General features: G+C 37.2%; 1 protein-coding gene across 2 annotated transcripts in view; it reads right to left on the reverse strand.

The window, feature by feature from the left end:
• Positions 1–26,408, reverse strand: part of LOC5569815 (clavesin-1) — a 49,252-nt gene extending 22,844 nt beyond the window's left edge. Inside the window, exons 1-2 of one of the 2 annotated variants that reach the window (XM_001652983.2) lie at positions 25,918–26,406; positions 25,634–25,857 (exon numbers count right to left, since the gene is read on the reverse strand). In XM_001652983.2, the coding sequence (XP_001653033.1) occupies positions 25,634–25,855 (222 nt within the window). In that variant the 5' untranslated portion in view covers positions 25,856–25,857; positions 25,918–26,406. Of the gene's footprint in view, positions 1–25,633 lie in introns of both variants that reach the window. The other variant, XM_021847998.1, reaches the window with a different exon arrangement.
• Positions 26,409–27,644: the final 1,236 nt, after the last annotated feature.

The following is a 27,644-nucleotide window of genomic DNA, read 5'->3' on the forward strand; positions in this document are numbered from 1 at the left end:
TCTACGAAGGTTACATTGTGGCTGAATTGTCGGCAGAATGGGGGGCATGCCTCTTTTGATGACAGCTGAAGTTCAGCGAGAGCAGCTATTAACGATGCAGCAGAGAATAATATCGGGTACATGATGGTCTCAAAAGACGCAGAGGTGCTATCAGAAGCTTAACGCATCCCTCAAACGCTCCATGTCTCAACAGTGGTTGTCAATAATTTGAAGTTATCATAGTTTAAGGCTTAGTAGTTCGTCATTCTTTTTGGCGAATCTATGACATTTGATCGAATGACGTTTGGTCGAATGACATTTAGTCGAACGTACATTTGATACATTCCTTTAAGAAGAATATGACATTTGGTCGAACGGACATTTAGTCGAATATTTCGTCGAATAGGATTTTTTCAGATTACTTTACAGAGTGATATTTTGGTTTAAAACACAGCGTGTTTTAAATTGAAAGCGTGTATGGTAGGTGCTATTACTGGGAGTTGTATATGCCAGAACAACATGATAAAGTGCAAGGAATCTACATTGGTATACTGGTATTATCAACTTATTATCCATCGGAATCATCGATTATGCCATCAAAGCTACATATTTTCTCATTTCATTTGGCTTGAAGTCACAATCACTACAATAATTCATCATGAGTAGGGAAACGTTTCCTACATATATTTATAGCCATTCAAATTTGCCTCTTTATTCTACGTGTAAAAGTGAATTATATGCAGACAATTCTAGGTAACCAATTTATTCTTTGCCTATCAGGTTTGTTCTTACGAACGGTCGTAGGCAGCAAAAAAACTCAATAAAGAATCCGAGCACTCACACTGGAAGTTGTTATTGGATAAAGATCAGCAGTTATATATGAAGAACGATGGCATTTTGAAAGAATAATAAACTCAACAATGTTTAAAATTCCAATAACTGAGCGACAAAAATATTTGGGGGGATTTTTTCGAAAGAATGATGATATTCTGAAAGAATAATAAATTCAACAGTCCTTGATTACCTTTACCTTCTACCCGCTTTCAAATAAAAAATATTGATGCATAAGAAAATTTACAAGAATAATGTATCCTATATAGACACTAGAACATATATTAATCACGTTGTAGAGCGTAGGTACTAATAATCATGTAAATAGATTCGTTATTGCCTTATGAAAAAAAAAGAATGTTTGCCCATAATAACCGTAAAATAAAACATTGCGCAACAAATCTAGTTCGGTTAAATATCAGTTGAACCAAACGATGTTTCGATCAATCATTTCAAAATAATCTTTCGACGAAGTTTTAAAGCCATTCGACCAAATGTCCATTCGACCAAATGTCCATTCGACCAAATGTCCTTTCGACCAAATGTACTTTCGACCGAATGTCATTCGACCAAACGTCATTCGACCAAATGTCTTTCGATCAAATGTCCTAAAGCCCTTTTTGGCAGCCATGATAATTTTGCAGTTCTCAATTTCGAAGTGATACAACTCAGTCCTCATAGTTAATATTGACTCGGATATGTGCGCTCACATGCAGAAAGTATGTTGAATCAACATTGTTGATACTGTTTCATTAATTAGCATTCATTTACATTAATTAGTAATCGTGAGATGATTTAGCCACAATCATCTATATATATCACGTGCAAATATCAATAAGGGCCTACTTCACCTTAATTGTGACTGAAAGCTGAAATCTCCAATAACCACTATCAAAGCCCAGTCAACTTTCTTTAAAGGTAAATGCGCAGCTATTCAGAAAGACCATACTGAGGGTCATGAGTTCGAACCCCATCGGTCGATGATGTTTTCGTATTGGAAAATTTTTCGACTTCCTAAGGCATGGACTCTCTTCGTGTTTGCCACTAAAAATATACATGGCAGAGAAAGCTCTCAGTTAACAACTGTGGAGCTAAAGCAGGTCTGTCCTACTTGAGTTCAGATTGGGTACCACTTCTAGTACTGCACTTGGTCCTTTGGTACTGCAAAAGGTACCCAAGTTTGACAGATCGCAGAACACTTTTAATGGCATTCTAGATTTTGCTCTATTACCTTATGTGCCATAAAATTTTGAACAACTGCGAGGGACTTGGAGGTCTTTATTTTGTCTTTGGCTAAACAGCTGAGAAGCACACTTGTTCCAGTTGGGACTTAACGCCAAGTAGATGTAGAAAGATGTTCAATCTGGCTTCCTATTGCGAAATCTATGTCAACATGCCAAAAATGTTGTACAATGGAGACATTCATGTTATGAGCACAATCTGTATGATTGAACTATACGGAAATAAAAAAGCAACAAGAATAGTTTTGTTAGCAATCACGGTAGTCGACACGTTTTCGTTGACATTTGACATCCATTGTCTTTAGCATTTACAATACGAGCGATCAAGTGAACGTACGAAAAAAAAATTATCAATTGAATGCAGACCACGATGGCGTCAACAGAAAACGGAACGGTTTTTTTTTATTTCTATCATTTTTTGTTACAAGAGCTGCTTTCATTGTAGGTGTGTATCTATAAACATGACATGCAAGATCAAACTCTTCTTGTTGTTCATAATAGAATTTTTCTGAAATCTATTCTAAGTTCATGATTTATGAAAATATCATCGTGTCAGAAGACATTGATTCCACAGTTGTGTTTTTCGTTTTTCATGTTTTTGTTGATAGATAAGCGTATATCTACCACCATTTGCAATAACAGTTACTGTAATACAAGTCTGGCTGATAGGATTATCAGAGCAAATCGAATATGATCGTTTGGAAGTGCTTGAATCAGTGGGTAGTATTGTTAATGTAGCGATATGCCTATAGGGGTTAATCAAGAAAATATGGTTTGTATCAAGGGGTGATTGTTGAAAGGTTTGAGAAACACTGTTCTAATGGATTCATCTCATAATGCAGTAAGATTTACATGGATTCATAAAAAAATCTCATGTGCTTCTTTCAAGTAGTTTCAAGTAGTTTTATCAAATATGTCTTTGAAACTTCTGGAAATACAAAAAATCCTTTAGAGAGTCCTGCATATGCTTTTCCAAATTTTGATGCAGTTATTCTACAAGCATTTCTCCAGTAAGAAAAATCTTCCAAATATTCCTGCAAGATATAGTTCCTTCTTAAGCTGGCTAAATAATGAAATCAATTCTACTCAGCTTTTTGGCAGATGTATAGGTACAGTGTATAGGAAAGACTGTGATCCAAACATTTCCCGGAAAATAACGAGTAGTCGAAAGTTTTGAAAGCTGTTAGGAGAGGTCTTAATTCATCCTGTAATATATTTTTTCAAATACCGTTCTAAGGAATATTGATAGACTTTATTCAGTATGTATTGAAATATTTCTAAAACCAATTAGTCATTTTTTCATGAATTACTTAATAAATATTTATGTGGATTCAGACACGATTCCCACAATTAATTAGATTTTTCTAATGTAGATACATTTATACAAGTTTTTCAATAATGTTCTTTCTGGGCTTTTTAAGAAATATCTCCGTGATTGCTTTCCATGAGAATTCCAGCAAAAACTCCCACAGGGACTACTACAGCAAAATCTCCCTGAATCATTTCAGGGTTTGCTGTGTAAAATCTTCAATTTCTCCCAGAATGAATGTTTTGAGGAATTATTTTCACCCACGCTTATGATTGCCACTGTTTGCCTTATCGTGATAGGCTGATTCTCATGACACTAATAAAACGGCCTACTCTTCTGCCTTGAATGTTGCATGTCACAAGATTTATTACGCAACTGAGTTGGGATACGTAATGTCCATTAGTGGTGAACTCGCCTGGGGCGAAAAACAACTTAAATGAAGAAAAAAACGGAACGCCATTTCCTTACGCAAACTTTTTGAGTTGCGTAATGAACAAAAATACATTTTTTTTTAATTTGCAAAAAAATGTTGTGTTGTGACTCATTACTCGATTTTTCAGCACTCGTCATAGCGTGTTAATGTATGATAAAAAAAATTTCAACTTATGTTTCGAATAACTTCTAGTTTGTCAGTATTTGAACAAAAGACAGTTCTACCATTGTCTCGGCGTCTTTAGATTCCATACCATTACCCGGAATGCAATTTACCGGAAGACCACTTACCGGAATGCACCCGGCAAACCCAATCTTCTATTTTCGATGGCCTTTATCAATACATTTGTACACTATTTTTATTCTCTTTCAATTTTTTTTTCTATCTTTATTAACGAGATTTTTAGCCCTGGGCTAGTTCATCTCGGGACCAACGGCTTCCCTTCCGAAGGAAGTCGTCACTGAATTTTTTAGTGACTATTTCGGGGATGGGATTCGATCCCCGGTCCTCGGCGTGAGAGACGTGTGTTCTAACCACTACACCAGGTCCGTCCCCACTCTCTTTCACTGATGCTCAGCACAAAATATGTCACGCTAACCATGGACATTCTCGACTACCTAGGTTTCCATAAACAATTTTTCGAAAGACATCTCCAAACAGCTAGGGACCAAATATATTGTTCTTCTTGCAGGTGTTACGACTCAACTGGGACAATGTCTGCTTCTTAGCTGTTTAAGGAGCATTTCAATTAATAGCTGAGAGCCTGTGTCAACTGACAATGTTTGCATTCGTTTATAGTTTGACAAGTATGTTAGTACTATAGCTCTGAAAAGTCGTCAAATTTGCCAACCAGAAATAATTTTTAATCGGCGGTTTTCAATTCTACCACCCTTAGTTTGATCTTTCTGAATAGCTTCAATTTGCCGCAACGAAGGCCCTTAGCTATTAACAAACATTACGATACCAAAATTTGATTGAACAAGTAATTTATTTTTGATTCAATTAGAAATAATCGCCTGAAATGAAGGAATACTATCTCTTTAAATTTACTACTTTTCCTTTAAATTTGCTTAATTGTGCTAATTTTCTCCGAATGTCATATCTCTGAATGTCTGTACACCGAATTCAGTGCCAGGGTTATAAACTAGAAAAATAATAAGCAATCATAAGTAGAAACAAAAATTACGCGGTTTTCAATGATTGGTCCAAAATGCCTATCTAAGGATTAATGTCGTTTTCTCGTAATACTATCCACATCTTAAGACCATTCAAAGTGCTAACAGTAGCTGTAATAAATATTATTTAGCAGCAAAAGAACAACACCAAGCATTTCAATTGCATTAGGAAATCAAAATGTGGAAAAATTTGAAAGAGTAAGGGACTTAGGAGTTATCTTAAACTCTAAACTTTCTTCCGTAGACCACTACAATACAATAATTCACAGGGCTAATAACATGCTAGGGTTCATAAAACGTTTCTGCTACAACTTCCATGGCCCGCACACAATTAAAACTCTATACATTGCATATCATGCATCAATCACGGAATACTGCAGCATTGTATGGTCTCCTTTCTCAATCACACACGAAGAAAGAATAGAATCTGTACAAAAACAATTTCTACTATATGCTCTTCGTAAATTAGGTTGGACATCATTTCCACTTTCATCCTACAAAGCCCGCTGCATGCTTATTGACATACAAACTCTGAAAGTGCAGCGTGAAATTGCAAGGGTTTTATTTGTAAATGATATCGTTTCGCAACGTATTGACTCTACATAAATCTTATCATAATTAAATTTCTACATTCCTTCTAGGCAACTACGAAACCGTAGCTCATTATTGACAAATCATCATCAATCGCATGGCCATTTACAATCAACATTGCGAAACTATTGACTTTACCATGTCTCGGCAAAATCTAAAAACATACTTCAAATCTATGCGAAATCGCAACACATAAAATAAAACAAAATGAAATAAACATTACTCAAACTACATTTTTTTTTCAACATTTTTTTATAAATTTCATAATTTATACTAGCATTAAAAAATAAACAAAAATATGTATATGTATATATGTTTATATACTAGTTTACATCGGTTGACGAATAAAATAAATTAAATTAAATTATACAATATTTGCTTGCTACCACAATGGAACCATTTACCAAATTAGAGCTATCTGGCCGCTTCAAATCATTTTGAAAAGCTGGTTGAAAAATGGAAGTGGTTCAAAATAACCGAATGGGTGGTTCTACGCCATTTGGAATGGTGAATAAAGAACCAAGATTCTTCATGATTTTGCATGGAAACGCTTATTACCCCATGGTTTGTGGTACAGAAACATGATTCATCAGATATACCAAGTGTATAACGCAGTGAATACTAATAAGCGGGTAAAATACGGCAGACTTCAGTGGACTGGTCACTTAGTGTGTATGTCGGAATAAACAAACATGGAAATAGTATTCAGCAGGACTGTTACTTCGAGAATGATTACGAATATGCTGATTGCACACAATGGCAATCTTAAACGTTCGAAGCAACTGGAGAAGTATTGCCTAAGATCGACAAAGATGAAGCACTATACATAATAAGCCCGACAATTGCATGACATTATGCTGTAGGTACACAGGTAGGTACTGAATTTACTAACAATCCCAACATCTACACTAAAAATTGATTTATAGCAACATCTTAAACCTTTAAAATAGGGTTCAGAGCAACTTGGACACTTACATGATTCACTTAGGCATGGGGGGAAGGTTTCTCGGCAAAGTTAACTGAAATTTCGCAAAAAGAATCACTTCAATTTGGCACAAAGTTCGACCAAATATGAACGCAGTAGCTTTCAAAAACCCCACTGCTGAAGTGAATCAAAAGTGCCAAGAATAGGATCCGACTCCCTACCAACTTAAAAAATCAAACAACTTTTTTGCATTAACTTTAGTCAATTCTCAACCGGCATGATTGATTCAACCACGGTTAGATCAGGAATCAAATATAGTTTTCAAGCAGTTATGAACAATTTTAAAACATGCGTAATTTCAAAAAAGGAACACTTGTTGGTGATTACTTTGAACCACTCTAAAATTACAATCATTACATGATAGACACTTCGATATGAAGATACTATAGCAGATTCTCTGAGGGATCATAATTTGGGGAAAAGTACCAATTTTCGACCCAGCTCTAATTTTCGACCCATCCATACGATTTTGGCCTACTTTGTATGGAAATCTGAAAATTGGCACAGAATTCTTGTAGGTCGAAAATAAGTGCTTTTCCCCTACACTTCTCAGAGAATAGAGTAAAGACTATTAGGCATTTCACGGCGAAGTTCTTTCTCTTTCGCTCTTCAACGAAACTTGAAAACAATGGTGCCAGTACCTGTCAACTTTGACAGGAACTGGCACCGTTGTTTTCTGATTTTCCGGAGGAGGGAAAGAGAGCGATTTTCTGATGACGTCACCGTGCAATGGGCAATAGAATAAAGAGTCGAGTCCTTCACTCGGCTGCTGGCACAGTGTCAAATCCCTTCTTTATGAAAAACCTTGTAGTTTAAGCTGTCATTTGAGCCCTACTGGAAACGACTTCAGAATACTCGGAGGGAACCTCCTTTTGACTTATGCCATCATACCTCTTCAGAACAATAAAAAAAAATCATGAGTTTGGAGCCATCTATGGACCATGTCTTTTTAAAGACGGGGTTGGTGGTCTGATGGCTACCGCTTCTGCTTCATATGCAGAAGGTCATGGGTTCAATCCCAGGCCCGTCCCTTTCCTCGTACTTTGTAGTTGTATATCTCTCACTTGCTTCTATCTTCCATTCTAAATATATCACACTCAAACTATTCGTTCATAGCAAACGCTAGAACCAAAGACGGACAAGAAACCGTTTCCCTAACGCTTCCTACTTCCACGCTTTTCTTACGCCTGATACATAGGCAGTCTGCTAACCACAAAAGCAAACCTCTCTGCCATGCCTTTCCCCCAATCCATACACTCCCGCATGAACTGGCGTGGATGCAGTGGAATATACGGTCTACGTGGGAGCCAGTTCAATGCATCATCAATTCCTCCCCCTTCCTCTCATTGGTCTGCATTCTGACGTGGCAGGTGCCATTGTTGCCTAAAAATAGAAGATCACACCAGCACTTATACACTGAGGATGCCTGTTAGTCCCAAGCAGTCATTTGGTTGGTTCCTTGTGTAAGTGCAGCTGATCTGGCGATACTGGAGTGCATCCACGGGCGGCCAATCAAGCTCAAGCTATGGACCATGTCTTTTTACTTATGAATCTATGACAAAAGGTCGAAAGGACAAAAGGTTGAAAAGCAAAAATATGAGGGGCAAAAGTTCGAAAACCTCATTTCAAAACAGGAAAAATTTCCTACCAAGCAAATCATTTTCGACCTTTTGTTCATAAACCTTTACTTATACATGAAAATTCATGAACTTTAAACCGTCGAATGCTACCAATATTTAAAATCCCCTCGAAACCTGTACCTGATGACAATGTGGCCACAATGGTTCTATATGGTCTTAGACTACTCAGTATAGTACCTTTTTACATAAGTACCCATGTAATGATTTACTCAAACTTTAAAGTGATTCAATGTGTTTACTATTGAGTATCCTGTTTTGGCTTCCGTAGGTACCCCACGGGATTTTCGCTCTATTTTAAAGCTACGACTGTTTTGAAAATTATTCACATTTTCCTGGAAAAAAAATATTAGATTTCTGATCAAATCATGATGGAATCATCAAAATCGATTGATAATTGACAAAGTTATTGCCAGTTGGAGAATAAAAAATATAGATTTTTCATGTTGGTATTGTGAAGGTTAACAGATTTCTTGCAAGTCCAATGATGAACTATGGATGATTTGACGTTAAAAGAATTTAAGTGTATTTTTTCGGAAAACAAAGGAGTATAAAGAATATTTCGTGAATTCCACAAAGTATAATATAAGGGGTTGTTCATGAACCACGAGGGGGAGAGTTTTGGCTGTCTGGCCAATGACCGTGGTCCACACAAATTAATAAAAATGTATGAACAAATGACCACGTGGGGGAAGACCTGAGGTCCCGAAAAAATAACAACGTGGTTAATGGACAACCCTTAAGCATTGTATATGTGTCAAGAAGAATTTGCAAAAAAAAACTCCTGACTCACACACAGAATTCTGAAAAGTTTTTTTAAGGTTCAAATTTCCGTCATTCTATGACTTCCATGTGTTTGTGAAGCATTATTATAGTGTTAGTTTTATCTTTATTTTATGCCTTCGTGGTGGTACGATCTTATGTAAACATATTATGCAAAACCACAAATACACTTGGCTCACGATTATGCCAATGGTGGGAAGTATTGTAATCAACTTTTTAGTAAAATTAAATATAAAACAATTCATATCTGTTTTATTCTATTTTATTTATTAATAGAAGTGGGGGGGTACCGTTATTTGCATTTGCAATCTTCCAAAAAATACGCTTTAAAAATTCAACTTTTAACAAATACTTCATTTTCAATGATTTTTTGGATGAGAATGTTTTCGAAGAAATCTTTAATATGCTCTTCCACCTTTTCTTCGAAAAATGTTGCATCCAGGGCGCACTCCTTCACCAAGTAATCATCAATATTGTTGCTATTGACGAAGCACACTACAGCTTTCGCTGCCTCACACACGTGCAGCGAAACTTGTACTTCACAATATGTTTTACGATCAAGTTTGATGTCATTTTCGATTAATTTGCATCCTAGTTTAGCAGCGTTTTCTTTTAGAGGTCCCTTGATCGCCTTTTTCTTCACAATCATTATTGTTTCTCCATCATCCGAAACTCCTGAAAAATAGATCTTTCATTTGGTATACAATATATCCAATATCAAATTGTTGTTGAATACCGTCTGGAATACAGCAAATATAATTATGGCAGTTATCAACGAACATTTTACTGCCACTGATTTTGTACCCGAATTTTCCATTGATAGCTTCAGTGATTGGACCGATAATAGATCTGTTTTGTTTGATGAAATTCCATGTATTGGTTGTTAACAATATATTGTCACATTTTTGTTGCAATGTTTTTTTCGTCGATCCAACTACCTCAGCAACAAATTTCGGTAAAATTCTGCCTTTCGCATATTCTTCCATTTCTGGCAAACTCACATTGTTCCGAAGCTTTTCGTTAGATTGCGCGGTCATCTAAAATGTAGGATATATATCAATCAATATCAATAAATATTAGGCGGCATCCACAAATTACGTAACGCTCTAGGGGGAGGGGGGGAGCTGAGACGAGACTCGCGAAGACGGTCTTCTTTTTCTGTGATTGCTGAGTTTTTTTCTTATTCCACTTTGTGTTTATACTAATTATGCGCATGCTGTTCAAAACCTCACATGAACCTCTCAGCAAAAAATGATTGAGTTTGCATCACATCGAATCATAAATAGCCGTTTGAGTGAAATTTCACGCCAGCAAACGTAGCAGACATTAGAAATAATTAATCTTCTGCTTAGATTTATCTGCAACTTTGGAAAAAACTGCTCCGCCGACTGAGGTTTTTAATAACAGTTTACTTTGAACACAATACTTTTCACTTTTTCAGCCATAAAAACGGTTGGCTGCATTTGACGTTTCGTGAGAGGGGAATCTGGGCTGCATATGACGTTGATATTTTTCCTCTTCGCGAGTCTCTCTCAGGGGGGGAGTAGGCTCAAGCGTTACGGTTCATACTAAAAATTGAAATTTTATCATACAAAAAGCGTTACGAAGGGGGGGGAGGGGGTCCAAAATTTCAAATTTTAGCGTTACGTTATAAATGGACGCTGCCTTATTTAAAAAGTTAGAAAAAGTTAAACTTGGATAAAATATAAACCAGAAATACGTGCTATATATTTTTGTTTAGCTGCTGGAATTTCTTCTTCAACGTCAATTTCACGAGAAGCCACAGCGACAGCGGTTTCGCCATAGTCTCGCTCAATCTCGCTGATGTTGATAGGCTTCCTGTTAAAATCAGGTCGCTTTTTCGATACCAATGTGGCTGCTTTCAGACGTTCTTGCTCTTCGGCAAATTTGAAAATAAGCTTCGGAGGGTCAGATCCAATAAACTTTTTCATCGATGTTGAGTGCCACGTGTATCCTTCGTTATGTTGTAGAGTTGTTATTATAACTCTCCGTTGATAAGAACCACGACTAGTGAAGTTCAATCTTTTCCCAGCATTGTATTTACACAAACGGCAGAAGACGTTCTCAGAGCTGTAAAAAAACAACAGTCAAAATCAGTTTGCAATGAATAATACGTTTGCTCACGTGTTACTCGTCTTGTTGTGATTCAGAAACTCTGCCTTAGCCGCAACCGTTTCTATCACCCCTTGAATTTTGGACAACACTCCATATTTTTGGAGCAAGTCGATGTGCCATTCATTTTCATTTGTCAACTGCGAACAGAAATAATCACGACATTTTCGATGATCATTGAAGACATGTGCTGGTACATTTCTTATATCATGCCGGAGCCCTTCTACGTCAGAACCTCCAGTTGCTTCTGCGCAATGAACTATAGCAGCTCGAACTCCACGCGTAATGCGTGCCATGTTTGCAGACACCAAAGCAGCTACATCTTTGGGGCATTTGATCTAATAGAAAAATTGTAATTTTTCTTTTATATGAAATGATATTAAACAAAACTTACATCCCGTAGTTTCTTTCCCATATTTTTACAAATATGGTTGCAGCATAATTGATGTTCTATAGATGGACCGTATTTAATAGAGTTTTTGATCCGCGCTACAGTTGTAGAGTCTCCATCGGTTATAAGTGTGGTTATCCATACTCCTTTTCTTTCCAATTCTTCAAATCCTTTAATCATTATATCCGGCTCCATGCCCCCAGATGAGCCGACATAATTGCGATAACACTTATGAGGACCTTTGACGTTACCTAGCCTGGAATTTCTGGTGCATACAGAACATCTCTTGTTGCGACATCCCACGTAAATTATTTTTCCTGTTTTCTCTCCTACGATAACCCCACAACCGGATGCAGAACTATATCTGGCTCCATAGCTTCGAGTGGCCCAGCTGCCATCCAACGAAGCTTTGATTTTTGCAATTTGATCGGGTGACGAATTCTGGTCGTTGAATTTATGTTCTTCAAAATAGGTAGCTTTTTCAACTTCGATGGCTTTATCGGTTGATTCATCGACTGCTTCTTGGAGTGTGGTATCCATTTCCATTTCATCCAGCGAAAATGTTTTCACTGGCATAAATGGTACATCGCAAAAGCTTAGTAATTGCTTGGTTTGCGTATACGTACCTCCTGAACATAACGTTCCCCATACAATACTTTTCCGCAATTTCGGTCGCTGCGAGGGCTCCTCGGTTCTTATCTTAAACATTGTCTCACAGCTGTCACACTTGAACCACATAGTTGAAATCATGGATTGATAGTACTCCTGATCAAGGCAAAGAACTCCATTACATATTTTGGAATGATGGGCTTGAGCTCGCACAATACATTTCATAACATAGTTGAACTCAACAATTCTACGTCCTTCAATATCATTCCAATTGTCATTCTTTTCTTCGCAGTATTGATGAGTATCAACTGCCATTACTTTTGTTTTCAAGATTTCGTCATTCGTTGGTAAGCTTGATAACGATGAATTCACATCAAACGCTTTATCGGTCTTACGTTTTTTAGCTAGATGCATTAATTGAATATTACTTTCTTGTGGGACTACCTTAAAAATTGAATAAAAAACGCCTATGAATCTTTGAACAGATAAATACTGTATACACATACTGTGCGTTCATCAGCGATACAATCTTCAGTAAAATGAGACATGTTTGCTGCTTCTGCTTGTGTAAACACACGTTCTAGAAAAGTAAATCTTATAGAAAATACATAACATTCATCAATATAAATAATACCAGATCTATGCTCGACAACAGACGGAATGAGTTGTATTGGGTACTTTTCCAGTTCTCGATGTTGTAATTCAAGTATTGATTCCGTGAAGTATGCTTTGTTTTCGGTTTCACATGTTTTTGGTTCATTCGATTGAGCTTCTATCTGAGAGTGTGACTTACTCTCAGGTGTATCTTGAATGAAAGAAAAATAAAATAATATTATACATTGAAGTTTTGTTCGAAAACCTGCACATTGCGCACCAGATACACAAAAATTAGCTAAAGTTTAAATGCTACTGAACTAACATTTAGTGCAAATGTTGCAAACATTCTCGAAGCATTCTTTACACAGCTTTATGCTGAGTAAATGCGCTGTACATACGAACAAAAGCTTCTATGCGAACTTTTTACCATCAATCTGGCGAATCTACTCAGCTATTTCAAAAGCAGTGTTGGTAGCTCTTATGTATACTGATAATTGCTTTGTTTCGACCGTTATAGGACAAGTAGTTGCATAGCATCTGCGGAAGGCACTTTTTCAATCATTTCGCAACTGCACGTTTATAAGCTTGCCTGTATAATCGATTTAATATGATTTTCAAGTTGTTCACAGCTTCCGAAGTTCAATTCATAAGTATCCGAATTTAATATTCCCAAAGCTACATACAATTAAGTACCTGCCACCACTTGGGATCGAACTCACGATCTCTGCATCCACAAGTCTTGACGCGGTCCTTGCTGAAAAACATCGTTTTCTTCTACATCGAAAACGAGTCATGTAATATTTCAAAATTATGTTATTAGTGTTATAATCATGCTTATACCACTACATCAGGCTGTAGAAGTGCGCGAAACGTCAAACGCAGTTTTTACATCAAAAAGACTGTGTAGTGGCGTATTGTTATTATATAGCTTTCTACTGTAAGTGCGCTGTATAACAAACAACAAAGCGCTTCTTCTTTATATATTGAGCAGCATAACCAAACATATTGCATAGTAGCAGCCGGATTGATGATAGCGACTTTTATTCCACAACATTAGATACAGCTTACTCGTCACCTCATTGACTATTTTGTTTTGACTCTGCGTCCAGTTTCACTTCACTGTGTTCCACGATCTAAATGACGTATGAACCAACCATTTTTAATTTGAAAGATGTACACATTAGCGTGGCTTAATATACAGTTTTCAGATTAAAAGCAGTCAAAGCAACGGGGTTACACGGGATAGGAACGTGTAATTTAATATTATATTTCATTTAAGTTTAAACGAAACAATTTCTTGCATAAAGCATTGTTACATGCAATTCGGTATAACATATGGTCGGCGTTAAGTCAGAGGGGACCAAGTACAAAATTTGGGAAAATTGTATTATTCTCTCATTAGATGCGAAATTACCTTACCTCCGTTTCACTTTGACCAGATTTGATGAATGCTGAAAACTGCGAGAGATATGTGGCAAATTTACTTTGGATGATCAATAAAAATCGATAAAGTGTGCAGTCAGAGTGGACCAAGTGCTTATTACCATAACAGCTAAAATGATCAACGCGCTGAGGAATGCGAGGAAATGAAAAACATTTCAAGAGATTTGTCAGATTTTTCGACATCGAATGATTATTTTACTTATCCATCAATAGAAATTTATAAATATTACTTAATTTGATGAATTTGATTTTGATTTTTGACCATTTACCATATTTGGATGGGTGGTCAGAAATTGCAACAATTTCTGTGCAGACAGAGCGGACCAAGTGTTGAAAAGCAATAAACTGATTGATTATTACATTTTTTGAGTCAATTCCAGAGTCCGATAGAAGCATATGGTAGTTCTGTGGTGTATGTATGGAGTGTGCTAGAACACGCTTGTTGGACCAGTATATTTTGGTCGGTACTCAAGATTTGCACTTGGTCCACTCTGATTGAACTCATATTTGAATATTTCTGGTCTTCAATGCCCTGATCCTGCAAAACCTTAATTTTCAAGCTATCCTAATGCCACTGATCTTGGTATTGACCAATGGAGTATAGAAGAATTTACAATACTGGTGTCGAAGGGTCTTGATAATCTGCTTTTCTTAGAGATATGTACCCAGTTTGACCATGCAACCATTGAATGATTGTTATTTTCCTAGAAATTATTCAGTCAGAGTGAACCAACTCACCGAACGGTGGTCTTTAGTTCAGTCAGAGTGGACCAAGTACACATATTCCATCAAAAAATCGTTCTATCAGAGTTTTGAATTATGATTTTTCATGATTATCACTTCACATTATATTGTTTGGAAGTAATACAAAGAGGTGTAGAAATATTGAACCTAACTTCAAACGAGTTCAAAAATTACAAAGCGTTAAACTTTAAACCCATTTTTCTCAAAATATGAAAAATGTGACTTGGTCCACTCTGACTTAACACCGACCATATTTTAACAGTGTATATCTATTGGCTTACCTGTACCATTGCTCAAGTTCGGTGTACGAGATATTGTATTTGGAACAGAGCCGGTTTCTCCTAGGCTGTCGGCTTGTCTACTATCGTGCAATTCTGCAGACGGAGAACAAGGAGCAAACGCATCATCATACGACCAATTTACACTATCGTCAAACGCTGTACTCGGAATAGATAAATCACGAAGAAAAGATGCCGTATCTTCATTAAATGATGGCCATACATCTTCACAGTGAGACAGCTCACATGGTTTACGCATAGAATTAATTTCTGCAATATCACTATCTTCATCAGATGCATAAGCACTGAGTTCCGATCCGGAATCTGATACGGTGGAGCATACTGAACAGTACTCCCAGAAATCACTCACAAATTCACTTTCTGTTGCCGGCAACAACTCAACACGATGTCCACATCCATCACTCGTGTCTTCTGAATCCCAGTCTTCACGCTGATAATCTTCTTCTGTAACTTCCTCACTATTACAATCATCATAAGCACTACAGTTTGCTTGCTTTTTCTGCGCTTCACGTTTGATGGCAGCTATTTGAGCCTTAGTTTTACGCGGCATCTTTAGGTACAACCGATCGGTTTCAGTCACGAAAACACTCTATCAACAAGTCATGCGAGATGTAGAACCAGCGATGCTTCAAAACGTAAATAAATAACATATGATCGAACATATGGTGTTTTCGTTGTCAGTGCTGCCATACATACTGGTTCAAATAATCTTGCAAAACGAAAGTTACAGAAACTTTGTACCGAAATCGATTTAGTATTGAATATTCGTCGAAATCTTTATCTATCTGCAAATGGTTCTTAAAAATGAATGCTTTACATACGATTGACTTAAATAATACAACATTCAATAAATTTTATATCGAATTTATAAAGATTAGATTTGGCAATACTGGTCAATGATTGCTATGCGCATACTAGCACGCATGGATATAATTACACAACAAAGCAATGTGTTGGTCTAGCAGCAGTTATGTTTTGATTACAGCTGGTAGAATCGTTGAGTGCATATAAAAAAGTTCAGTTTATTTCAAAATTAATCAAAAATTAGTGATAACCGTGCTATTTTTGAATTCTGTGAAAGTATACCTTGACAGTGAAATGTGCCACACGATGATTTTTTGTGCGCGAGTGAGGAATTGAGCTATCCAAAGTTTGACTTGCTTGGGGGAGTTTTCGCAAGCCGAGAAAGGTACATCAGTAGTAGTGATGAATGGTGAGAAGGTTGTTTCATTTTAAAATCCAGTATTTTCTTATGTTTTATGATATTTCTGTCTTTAAAAGGTAAGTGGTGATAAAATAGTGTTGTAATTATTGCTTGATATAATTCGAAATGAAATATTTTTTGATTTTCCTGTCGTAAAATGCTTTCAATCTTGGCGATTACTGCGTTTCTACCATTTTGATACCCGTCATTGATTGATGATGATGACTGTTTAGGAGGATGGAGGTGTGTTTCCTCTTAAGACAACAACACTTTCACAGAATTCAAAAATAGCACGGTTATCACTAATTTTTGATTAATTTTGAAATAAACTGAACTTTTTTATATGCACTCAACGATTCTACCAGCTGTAATCAAAACATAACTGCTGCTAGACCAACACATTGCTTTGTTGTGTAATTATATCCATGCGTGCTAGTATGCGCATAGCAATCATTGACCAGTATTGCCAAATCTAATCTTTATAAATTCGATATAAAATTTATTGAATGTTGTATTATTTAAGTCAATCGTATGTAAAGCATTCATTTTTAAGAACCATTTGCAGATAGATAAAGATTTCGACGAATATTCAATACTAAATCGATTTCGGTACAAAGTTTCTGTAACTTTCGTTTTGCAAGATTATTTGAACCAGTATGTATGGCAGCACTGACAACGAAAACACCATATGTTCGATCATATGTTATTTATTTACGTTTTGAAGCATCGCTGGTTCTACATCTCGCATGACTTGTTGATAGAGTGTTTTCGTGACTGAAACCGATCGGTTGTACCTAAAGATGCCGCGTAAAACTAAGGCTCAAATAGCTGCCATCAAACGTGAAGCGCAGAAAAAGCAAGCAAACTGTAGTGCTTATGATGATTGTAATAGTGAGGAAGTTACAGAAGAAGATTATCAGCGTGAAGACTGGGATTCAGAAGACACGAGTGATGGATGTGGACATCGTGTTGAGTTGTTGCCGGCAACAGAAAGTGAATTTGTGAGTGATTTCTGGGAGTACTGTTCAGTATGCTCCACCGTATCAGATTCCGGATCGGAACTCAGTGCTTATGCATCTGATGAAGATAGTGATATTGCAGAAATTAATTCTATGCGTAAACCATGTGAGCTGTCTCACTGTGAAGATGTATGGCCATCATTTAATGAAGATACGGCATCTTTTCTTCGTGATTTATCTATTCCGAGTACAGCGTTTGACGATAGTGTAAATTGGTCGTATGATGATGCGTTTGCTCCTTGTTCTCCGTCTGCAGAATTGCACGATAGTAGACAAGCCGACAGCCTAGGAGAAACCGGCTCTGTTCCAAATACAATATCTCGTACACCGAACTTGAGCAATGGTACAGGTAAGCCAATAGATATACACTGTTAAAATATGGTCGGTGTTAAGTCAGAGTGGACCAAGTCACATTTTTCATATTTTGAGAAAAATGGGTTTAAAGTTTAACGCTTTGTAATTTTTGAACTCGTTTGAAGTTAGGTTCAATATTTCTACACCTCTTTGTATTACTTCCAAACAATATAATGTGAAGTGATAATCATGAAAAATCATAATTCAAAACTCTGATAGAACGATTTTTTGATGGAATATGTGTACTTGGTCCACTCTGACTGAACTAAAGACCACCGTTCGGTGAGTTGGTTCACTCTGACTGAATAATTTCTAGGAAAATAACAATCATTCAATGGTTGCATGGTCAAACTGGGTACATATCTCTAAGAAAAGCAGATTATCAAGACCCTTCGACACCAGTATTGTAAATTCTTCTATACTCCATTGGTCAATACCAAGATCAGTGGCATTAGGATAGCTTGAAAATTAAGGTTTTGCAGGATCAGGGCATTGAAGACCAGAAATATTCAAATATGAGTTCAATCAGAGTGGACCAAGTGCAAATCTTGAGTACCGACCAAAATATACTGGTCCAACAAGCGTGTTCTAGCACACTCCATACATACACCACAGAACTACCATATGCTTCTATCGGACTCTGGAATTGACTCAAAAAATGTAATAATCAATCAGTTTATTGCTTTTCAACACTTGGTCCGCTCTGTCTGCACAGAAATTGTTGCAATTTCTGACCACCCATCCAAATATGGTAAATGGTCAAAAATCAAAATCAAATTCATCAAATTAAGTAATATTTATAAATTTCTATTGATGGATAAGTAAAATAATCATTCGATGTCGAAAAATCTGACAAATCTCTTGAAATGTTTTTCATTTCCTCGCATTCCTCAGCGCGTTGATCATTTTAGCTGTTATGGTAATAAGCACTTGGTCCACTCTGACTGCACACTTTATCGATTTTTATTGATCATCCAAAGTAAATTTGCCACATATCTCTCGCAGTTTTCAGCATTCATCAAATCTGGTCAAAGTGAAACGGAGGTAAGGTAATTTCGCATCTAATGAGAGAATAATACAATTTTCCCAAATTTTGTACTTGGTCCCCTCTGACTTAACGCCGACCATATGTTATACCGAATTGCATGTAACAATGCTTTATGCAAGAAATTGTTTCGTTTAAACTTAAATGAAATATAATATTAAATTACACGTTCCTATCCCGTGTAACCCCGTTGCTTTGACTGCTTTTAATCTGAAAACTGTATATTAAGCCACGCTAATGTGTACATCTTTCAAATTAAAAATGGTTGGTTCATACGTCATTTAGATCGTGGAACACAGTGAAGTGAAACTGGACGCAGAGTCAAAACAAAATAGTCAATGAGGTGACGAGTAAGCTGTATCTAATGTTGTGGAATAAAAGTCGCTATCATCAATCCGGCTGCTACTATGCAATATGTTTGGTTATGCTGCTCAATATATAAAGAAGAAGCGCTTTGTTGTTTGTTATACAGCGCACTTACAGTAGAAAGCTATATAATAACAATACGCCACTACACAGTCTTTTTGATGTAAAAACTGCGTTTGACGTTTCGCGCACTTCTACAGCCTGATGTAGTGGTATAAGCATGATTATAACACTAATAACATAATTTTGAAATATTACATGACTCGTTTTCGATGTAGAAGAAAACGATGTTTTTCAGCAAGGACCGCGTCAAGACTTGTGGATGCAGAGATCGTGAGTTCGATCCCAAGTGGTGGCAGGTACTTAATTGTATGTAGCTTTGGGAATATTAAATTCGGATACTTATGAATTGAACTTCGGAAGCTGTGAACAACTTGAAAATCATATTAAATCGATTATACAGGCAAGCTTATAAACGTGCAGTTGCGAAATGATTGAAAAAGTGCCTTCCGCAGATGCTATGCAACTACTTGTCCTATAACGGTCGAAACAAAGCAATTATCAGTATACATAAGAGCTACCAACACTGCTTTTGAAATAGCTGAGTAGATTCGCCAGATTGATGGTAAAAAGTTCGCATAGAAGCTTTTGTTCGTATGTACAGCGCATTTACTCAGCATAAAGCTGTGTAAAGAATGCTTCGAGAATGTTTGCAACATTTGCACTAAATGTTAGTTCAGTAGCATTTAAACTTTAGCTAATTTTTGTGTATCTGGTGCGCAATGTGCAGGTTTTCGAACAAAACTTCAATGTATAATATTATTTTATTTTTCTTTCATTCAAGATACACCTGAGAGTAAGTCACACTCTCAGATAGAAGCTCAATCGAATGAACCAAAAACATGTGAAACCGAAAACAAAGCATACTTCACGGAATCAATACTTGAATTACAACATCGAGAACTGGAAAAGTACCCAATACAACTCATTCCGTCTGTTGTCGAGCATAGATCTGGTATTATTTATATTGATGAATGTTATGTATTTTCTATAAGATTTACTTTTCTAGAACGTGTGTTTACACAAGCAGAAGCAGCAAACATGTCTCATTTTACTGAAGATTGTATCGCTGATGAACGCACAGTATGTGTATACAGTATTTATCTGTTCAAAGATTCATAGGCGTTTTTTATTCAATTTTTAAGGTAGTCCCACAAGAAAGTAATATTCAATTAATGCATCTAGCTAAAAAACGTAAGACCGATAAAGCGTTTGATGTGAATTCATCGTTATCAAGCTTACCAACGAATGACGAAATCTTGAAAACAAAAGTAATGGCAGTTGATACTCATCAATACTGCGAAGAAAAGAATGACAATTGGAATGATATTGAAGGACGTAGAATTGTTGAGTTCAACTATGTTATGAAATGTATTGTGCGAGCTCAAGCCCATCATTCCAAAATATGTAATGGAGTTCTTTGCCTTGATCAGGAGTACTATCAATCCATGATTTCAACTATGTGGTTCAAGTGTGACAGCTGTGAGACAATGTTTAAGATAAGAACCGAGGAGCCCTCGCAGCGACCGAAATTGCGGAAAAGTATTGTATGGGGAACGTTATGTTCAGGAGGTACGTATACGCAAACCAAGCAATTACTAAGCTTTTGCGATGTACCATTTATGCCAGTGAAAACATTTTCGCTGGATGAAATGGAAATGGATACCACACTCCAAGAAGCAGTCGATGAATCAACCGATAAAGCCATCGAAGTTGAAAAAGCTACCTATTTTGAAGAACATAAATTCAACGACCAGAATTCGTCACCCGATCAAATTGCAAAAATCAAAGCTTCGTTGGATGGCAGCTGGGCCACTCGAAGCTATGGAGCCAGATATAGTTCTGCATCCGGTTGTGGGGTTATCGTAGGAGAGAAAACAGGAAAAATAATTTACGTGGGATGTCGCAACAAGAGATGTTCTGTATGCACCAGAAATTCCAGGCTAGGTAACGTCAAAGGTCCTCATAAGTGTTATCGCAATTATGTCGGCTCATCTGGGGGCATGGAGCCGGATATAATGATTAAAGGATTTGAAGAATTGGAAAGAAAAGGAGTATGGATAACCACACTTATAACCGATGGAGACTCTACAACTGTAGCGCGGATCAAAAACTCTATTAAATACGGTCCATCTATAGAACATCAATTATGCTGCAACCATATTTGTAAAAATATGGGAAAGAAACTACGGGATGTAAGTTTTGTTTAATATCATTTCATATAAAAGAAAAATTACAATTTTTCTATTAGATCAAATGCCCCAAAGATGTAGCTGCTTTGGTGTCTGCAAACATGGCACGCATTACGCGTGGAGTTCGAGCTGCTATAGTTCATTGCGCAGAAGCAACTGGAGGTTCTGACGTAGAAGGGCTCCGGCATGATATAAGAAATGTACCAGCACATGTCTTCAATGATCATCGAAAATGTCGTGATTATTTCTGTTCGCAGTTGACAAATGAAAATGAATGGCACATCGACTTGCTCCAAAAATATGGAGTGTTGTCCAAAATTCAAGGGGTGATAGAAACGGTTGCGGCTAAGGCAGAGTTTCTGAATCACAACAAGACGAGTAACACGTGAGCAAACGTATTATTCATTGCAAACTGATTTTGACTGTTGTTTTTTTACAGCTCTGAGAACGTCTTCTGCCGTTTGTGTAAATACAATGCTGGGAAAAGATTGAACTTCACTAGTCGTGGTTCTTATCAACGGAGAGTTATAATAACAACTCTACAACATAACGAAGGATACACGTGGCACTCAACATCGATGAAAAAGTTTATTGGATCTGACCCTCCGAAGCTTATTTTCAAATTTGCCGAAGAGCAAGAACGTCTGAAAGCAGCCACATTGGTATCGAAAAAGCGACCTGATTTTAACAGGAAGCCTATCAACATCAGCGAGATTGAGCGAGACTATGGCGAAACCGCTGTCGCTGTGGCTTCTCGTGAAATTGACGTTGAAGAAGAAATTCCAGCAGCTAAACAAAAATATATAGCACGTATTTCTGGTTTATATTTTATCCAAGTTTAACTTTTTCTAACTTTTTAAATAAGGCAGCGTCCATTTATAACGTAACGCTAAAATTTGAAATTTTGGACCCCCTCCCCCCCCTTCGTAACGCTTTTTGTATGATAAAATTTCAATTTTTAGTATGAACCGTAACGCTTGAGCCTACTCCCCCCCTGAGAGAGACTCGCGAAGAGGAAAAATATCAACGTCATATGCAGCCCAGATTCCCCTCTCACGAAACGTCAAATGCAGCCAACCGTTTTTATGGCTGAAAAAGTGAAAAGTATTGTGTTCAAAGTAAACTGTTATTAAAAACCTCAGTCGGCGGAGCAGTTTTTTCCAAAGTTGCAGATAAATCTAAGCAGAAGATTAATTATTTCTAATGTCTGCTACGTTTGCTGGCGTGAAATTTCACTCAAACGGCTATTTATGATTCGATGTGATGCAAACTCAATCATTTTTTGCTGAGAGGTTCATGTGAGGTTTTGAACAGCATGCGCATAATTAGTATAAACACAAAGTGGAATAAGAAAAAAACTCAGCAATCACAGAAAAAGAAGACCGTCTTCGCGAGTCTCGTCTCAGCTCCCCCCCTCCCCCTAGAGCGTTACGTAATTTGTGGATGCCGCCTAATATTTATTGATATTGATTGATATATATCCTACATTTTAGATGACCGCGCAATCTAACGAAAAGCTTCGGAACAATGTGAGTTTGCCAGAAATGGAAGAATATGCGAAAGGCAGAATTTTACCGAAATTTGTTGCTGAGGTAGTTGGATCGACGAAAAAAACATTGCAACAAAAATGTGACAATATATTGTTAACAACCAATACATGGAATTTCATCAAACAAAACAGATCTATTATCGGTCCAATCACTGAAGCTATCAATGGAAAATTCGGGTACAAAATCAGTGGCAGTAAAATGTTCGTTGATAACTGCCATAATTATATTTGCTGTATTCCAGACGGTATTCAACAACAATTTGATATTGGATATATTGTATACCAAATGAAAGATCTATTTTTCAGGAGTTTCGGATGATGGAGAAACAATAATGATTGTGAAGAAAAAGGCGATCAAGGGACCTCTAAAAGAAAACGCTGCTAAACTAGGATGCAAATTAATCGAAAATGACATCAAACTTGATCGTAAAACATATTGTGAAGTACAAGTTTCGCTGCACGTGTGTGAGGCAGCGAAAGCTGTAGTGTGCTTCGTCAATAGCAACAATATTGATGATTACTTGGTGAAGGAGTGCGCCCTGGATGCAACATTTTTCGAAGAAAAGGTGGAAGAGCATATTAAAGATTTCTTCGAAAACATTCTCATCCAAAAAATCATTGAAAATGAAGTATTTGTTAAAAGTTGAATTTTTAAAGCGTATTTTTTGGAAGATTGCAAATGCAAATAACGGTACCCCCCCACTTCTATTAATAAATGAAATAGAATAAAACAGATATGAATTGTTTTATATTTAATTTTACTAAAAAGTTGATTACAATACTTCCCACCATTGGCATAATCGTGAGCCAAGTGTATTTGTGGTTTTGCATAATATGTTTACATAAGATCGTACCACCACGAAGGCATAAAATAAAGATAAAACTAACACTATAATAATGCTTCACAAACACATGGAAGTCATAGAATGACGGAAATTTGAACCTTAATAACTGTGGAAATGCTCATAAGAACACTATTCTGAGAAGCAGGCTTTGTCCCAGTTGGGACGTAACGCCAGAAAGAAGAAGAAGAAGAACATCTTACAAGCAGAATGTAAACTCACCCCGTCTTAAACGCTGATTTTTCCACTGACTTGTAACCGCATAGATCTTGGATGTTGAAAGAGATAGACCGAAATGAAACAACAAACTTTGAATGTAATGGAGCGAATACTACTGAGCGTATGAAATTTAGCAAACTTCAGTGAGCTGGTCGAATGTTGGCGGAAAGAAATACTTAGGAAATATTCAGCAGCATTCAAAATTTTTGTTCAAATTAAATTCATTCAAACGAGTTTTTTTTTATTTTTCAGTTAAATTAAATAAATAACAAAGAAAAAAATGGAATTTAAGTGTATTTTTGACTGAAGTGTCATTTTTCTTATTCAATCATTGGTTATTATATCAATCATTTAATTGTTTGTTGTTTAATGTAGTTTCGTAAAAAAAAACACACCGGAAACTGTCTGCTTTTGTGAAAACAAGTATGACAGTATGTATTTGTACTCGTGTTGCAAAATAGTGATCAATTTGCCTTCGGCGTGCTTGTTGAACACAACACAAAAGATTTTTTTCTCAAAATAGAAAAATTGATACTGATTTCACGCCGTCCAAATAGTTATTGAAGAATCTTAACATTGTTATTTTGCCCAATCCTAAGAACAGCACTGTTTCCCATGCCGAAAACTGTTGTTCTAATGAGCACGCCGTAATTTGCGCGGAAATTGATAAGACCTGGTACGCCTTTTGATAATCCGTGCCATGTTTTGCAATTGTAACCGAACGAATGTATTTATTACATTGAATACGCAGTTTCGGAGCACGAGTATCTGCGTAACAGTTTAAACAGTCATGCGGTATTGTGTTCCTTCTTTTGATAGACCAGCGTAACCGACACGTGGAATTGCAACAGAACTGCACTCAGTTACTGTGAAATTATATAACACTCTTCATTTCTTTCGAACGGAGATACGTTACATCAGTAAGAATCATCAACAAAAGCAGCGTGTCTCCCCATGACAACACAGGGGCACGTAAAACGAAAGATCTTGCAAACAGCAATTGCACCCGAACTGAATGACGCCGTCTGCAGCGGCAAAGCAAGAAACTCACGAGAAGGGTTATTGTCGCATCAGAACGACGGCGCGACGTCACAATGGTTGGTGACACACTCCCCGCTTGATCGGCAGCGACACAAAGTCCGCGCGCGCGAAGCAATCAAAACAAAAAATAGCATCAATAATTCGCCAATTCGCTTAGAGACAACGAAACGAAATGCATTTCACTTCGTGCGCGCTTCGAAGCTGCTTTGCGGGGTGAATCGATACAGCATTATCAGCTGAGACGAGCGCGCATTTCGGCCGCAAAAAACACACAGGTGGTCAATGGATTTTTCCTTTGTCCTAGCAGGCGTTGCTTTAAACGGACCGAGGTTCTTCGACGCTTACTCCGATAACAATTCAAGGCTCCGCAATGGAAGAGAAATTTGCACGCTGTAATCTGGATTTTTTCGTTCCGTAAGGGATCGTGGATCACCGTAGGCTTTGATAAGTTTCGGTAGATAATTAGGAAATAACGCTAGCCAATCAGCGTGGTTGAAGATTAGGAAGACTTGGAAGAAGTCGAGGAATTTGGATGGAAGCAATACATTAGATAAGGACTTACCATTTTGAGGGCACTCTCCGGATAGAAATGGCATGGGCGTAGGAAAATCAAGAGGAAGTCATCGTCATCTTTGTAGTGCAAATCGGTTGCTTCCTTCAGCAGGCTGCGCAGTTCCTTGATCGATGCTTCTCGAAGTTCCGGAGTCTCTCGAAGTTCCTTCCGAGCTACCTCCAGCAGCTCAGGAGTTGGCGGATCCGTATCAATGTCGAAGTTACGAGTCATTTCTGTTGATGGATTTCTGTTAGGTGTTTTACCGTAACTACCCTAAAGCACAACTAACTCACTTCTGGATTGTTGCAGGACAACTTTCAAAACTTCAAATCTGAACTCGGTTCGATTCGACTAAACCTTATTAATTTCTGCCTGCTTATGTTCTCAGTGGAGATCCGTTCGGAGGAACGTTCGATTAGCAACTGATGAGCGAGGCTTTACCGCTAATCACTTACAAACCGATGACACTCAGAAGTCCCTATCGCATCTGAACTCAAACAAGACAGAAAATATATTTTTTCACTTAGAATAACATGTGTATTAATAAAAAATAAAGGAATACACAGCCCGGACGCTTCTTCAAGCAACGCACACTAACTGTCTATATTTTATCAGTTCCAAACTCGACGCCACGCTGTGCTAGCTTAGTGGTGGTGCGGTGCTGGCCAGCTAAGCTAACTATAAGCTCAAACGAAGAAATTATGCTTTCCGTTCTTATCGATTGCGCAGCCCATACGAAGAGTCCCCCGAAGTGGTGAAGACTTCTCTTATCAGCAGGGCCTCTGTTTCTTTCACTCACTGACTCCGTGAATGGCCAACAACGACATGTATGAAGCCCTCCTCGAAGGTGATAACTGAGACTGAGACTGAGACGGAGACTGATGGGAAATCGAACAACCACGGATGGATGGATGAGTCGGCAGGAAGTTCTGTGCTGGAACAAAGAACGCAGCCAGCTCATCGGTCCGAAGGGCCCTTTGTCCGAACTCCCGCACTTAAAAGCGAAGCATAGATCGCACGCTCGATCGATGGAATCGAATCACTTTCTTTCTGTTAACCGATCGATTGATGAATTATTAATTGCGTGTAGATACTTGAGTCGGGACGGTGCTGTTGATTGCTCGCACAGAGGTAGACGAGGTGACAATGAGCACCGCGTATCAGCAACGTGATAAAAGGTTGCATTTTTGCATTGGCGATCGATCATTATCCACGGTGCTTTACGATTTGCTTCGACGTACCATTGCTGATCTACTTCCAGCCAAACTGCTCATGTGCGTAGCAAGGTCCGCGTTGCTAGAGACGGATTTCACGCCAACTCGACACGCGATTGGCAGTTCCCCTTCAAAATTCAATGAAACTTTCTGGATGTCAAAAGTAGGTGAAACTAAGATACTTTGCGTACTTTGTTTTTTTCAAAATCGATCAAGACTAACATTTGGAAAGGGTCGAAGTTTTTTTTACTTTTTTTTATAAACCCGTATAACTCAAAAACGGTAAGACCTACAAAAAAGTGTTGTATGGGGGACTGTCGTGAAATTTCCTGACGTTTTAGAGAAAAATATTGAAAAAATAAAAACACATTTTCTACACTGAAAAAAAAAACATTCAAAACTTTAAAGTCGATTTAAAAAAAAACGGCCACTTCAGATTTTGATCATCCTTAAGCAAAAAGTTTCGCAATTAAATTTACTAAAAGTCGTCCATACATTGCAAATTGGGCATATTTAAAAAAAAAAAGTTTTTCTAACATCGAATTTTTTAAGTCCCAAAGTTTTTTTTTCACTTATTTTTATAAATCCGTATAACTCGAAAACGGCAAGACCTACAAAAAAGTGTTGTATGGGGGAATGTCGTGAAATTTCCTGAAGTTGGAGAAAAAAATATTGAAAAAAATAAAAACACATTTTCTACACTGAAAAAAAAAAAATATTCAAAACTTTAAAGTCGATTTAAAAAAAAAACGGCCATTTCAGATTTTGATCGTCCTTAAGCAAAAAGTTTCGTAATTAAATTTACT

This window comes from Aedes aegypti, chromosome 2, assembly GCF_002204515.2.
Source record: "Aedes aegypti strain LVP_AGWG chromosome 2, AaegL5.0 Primary Assembly, whole genome shotgun sequence".
NCBI classification, from domain to species: domain Eukaryota; kingdom Metazoa; phylum Arthropoda; class Insecta; order Diptera; family Culicidae; genus Aedes; species Aedes aegypti.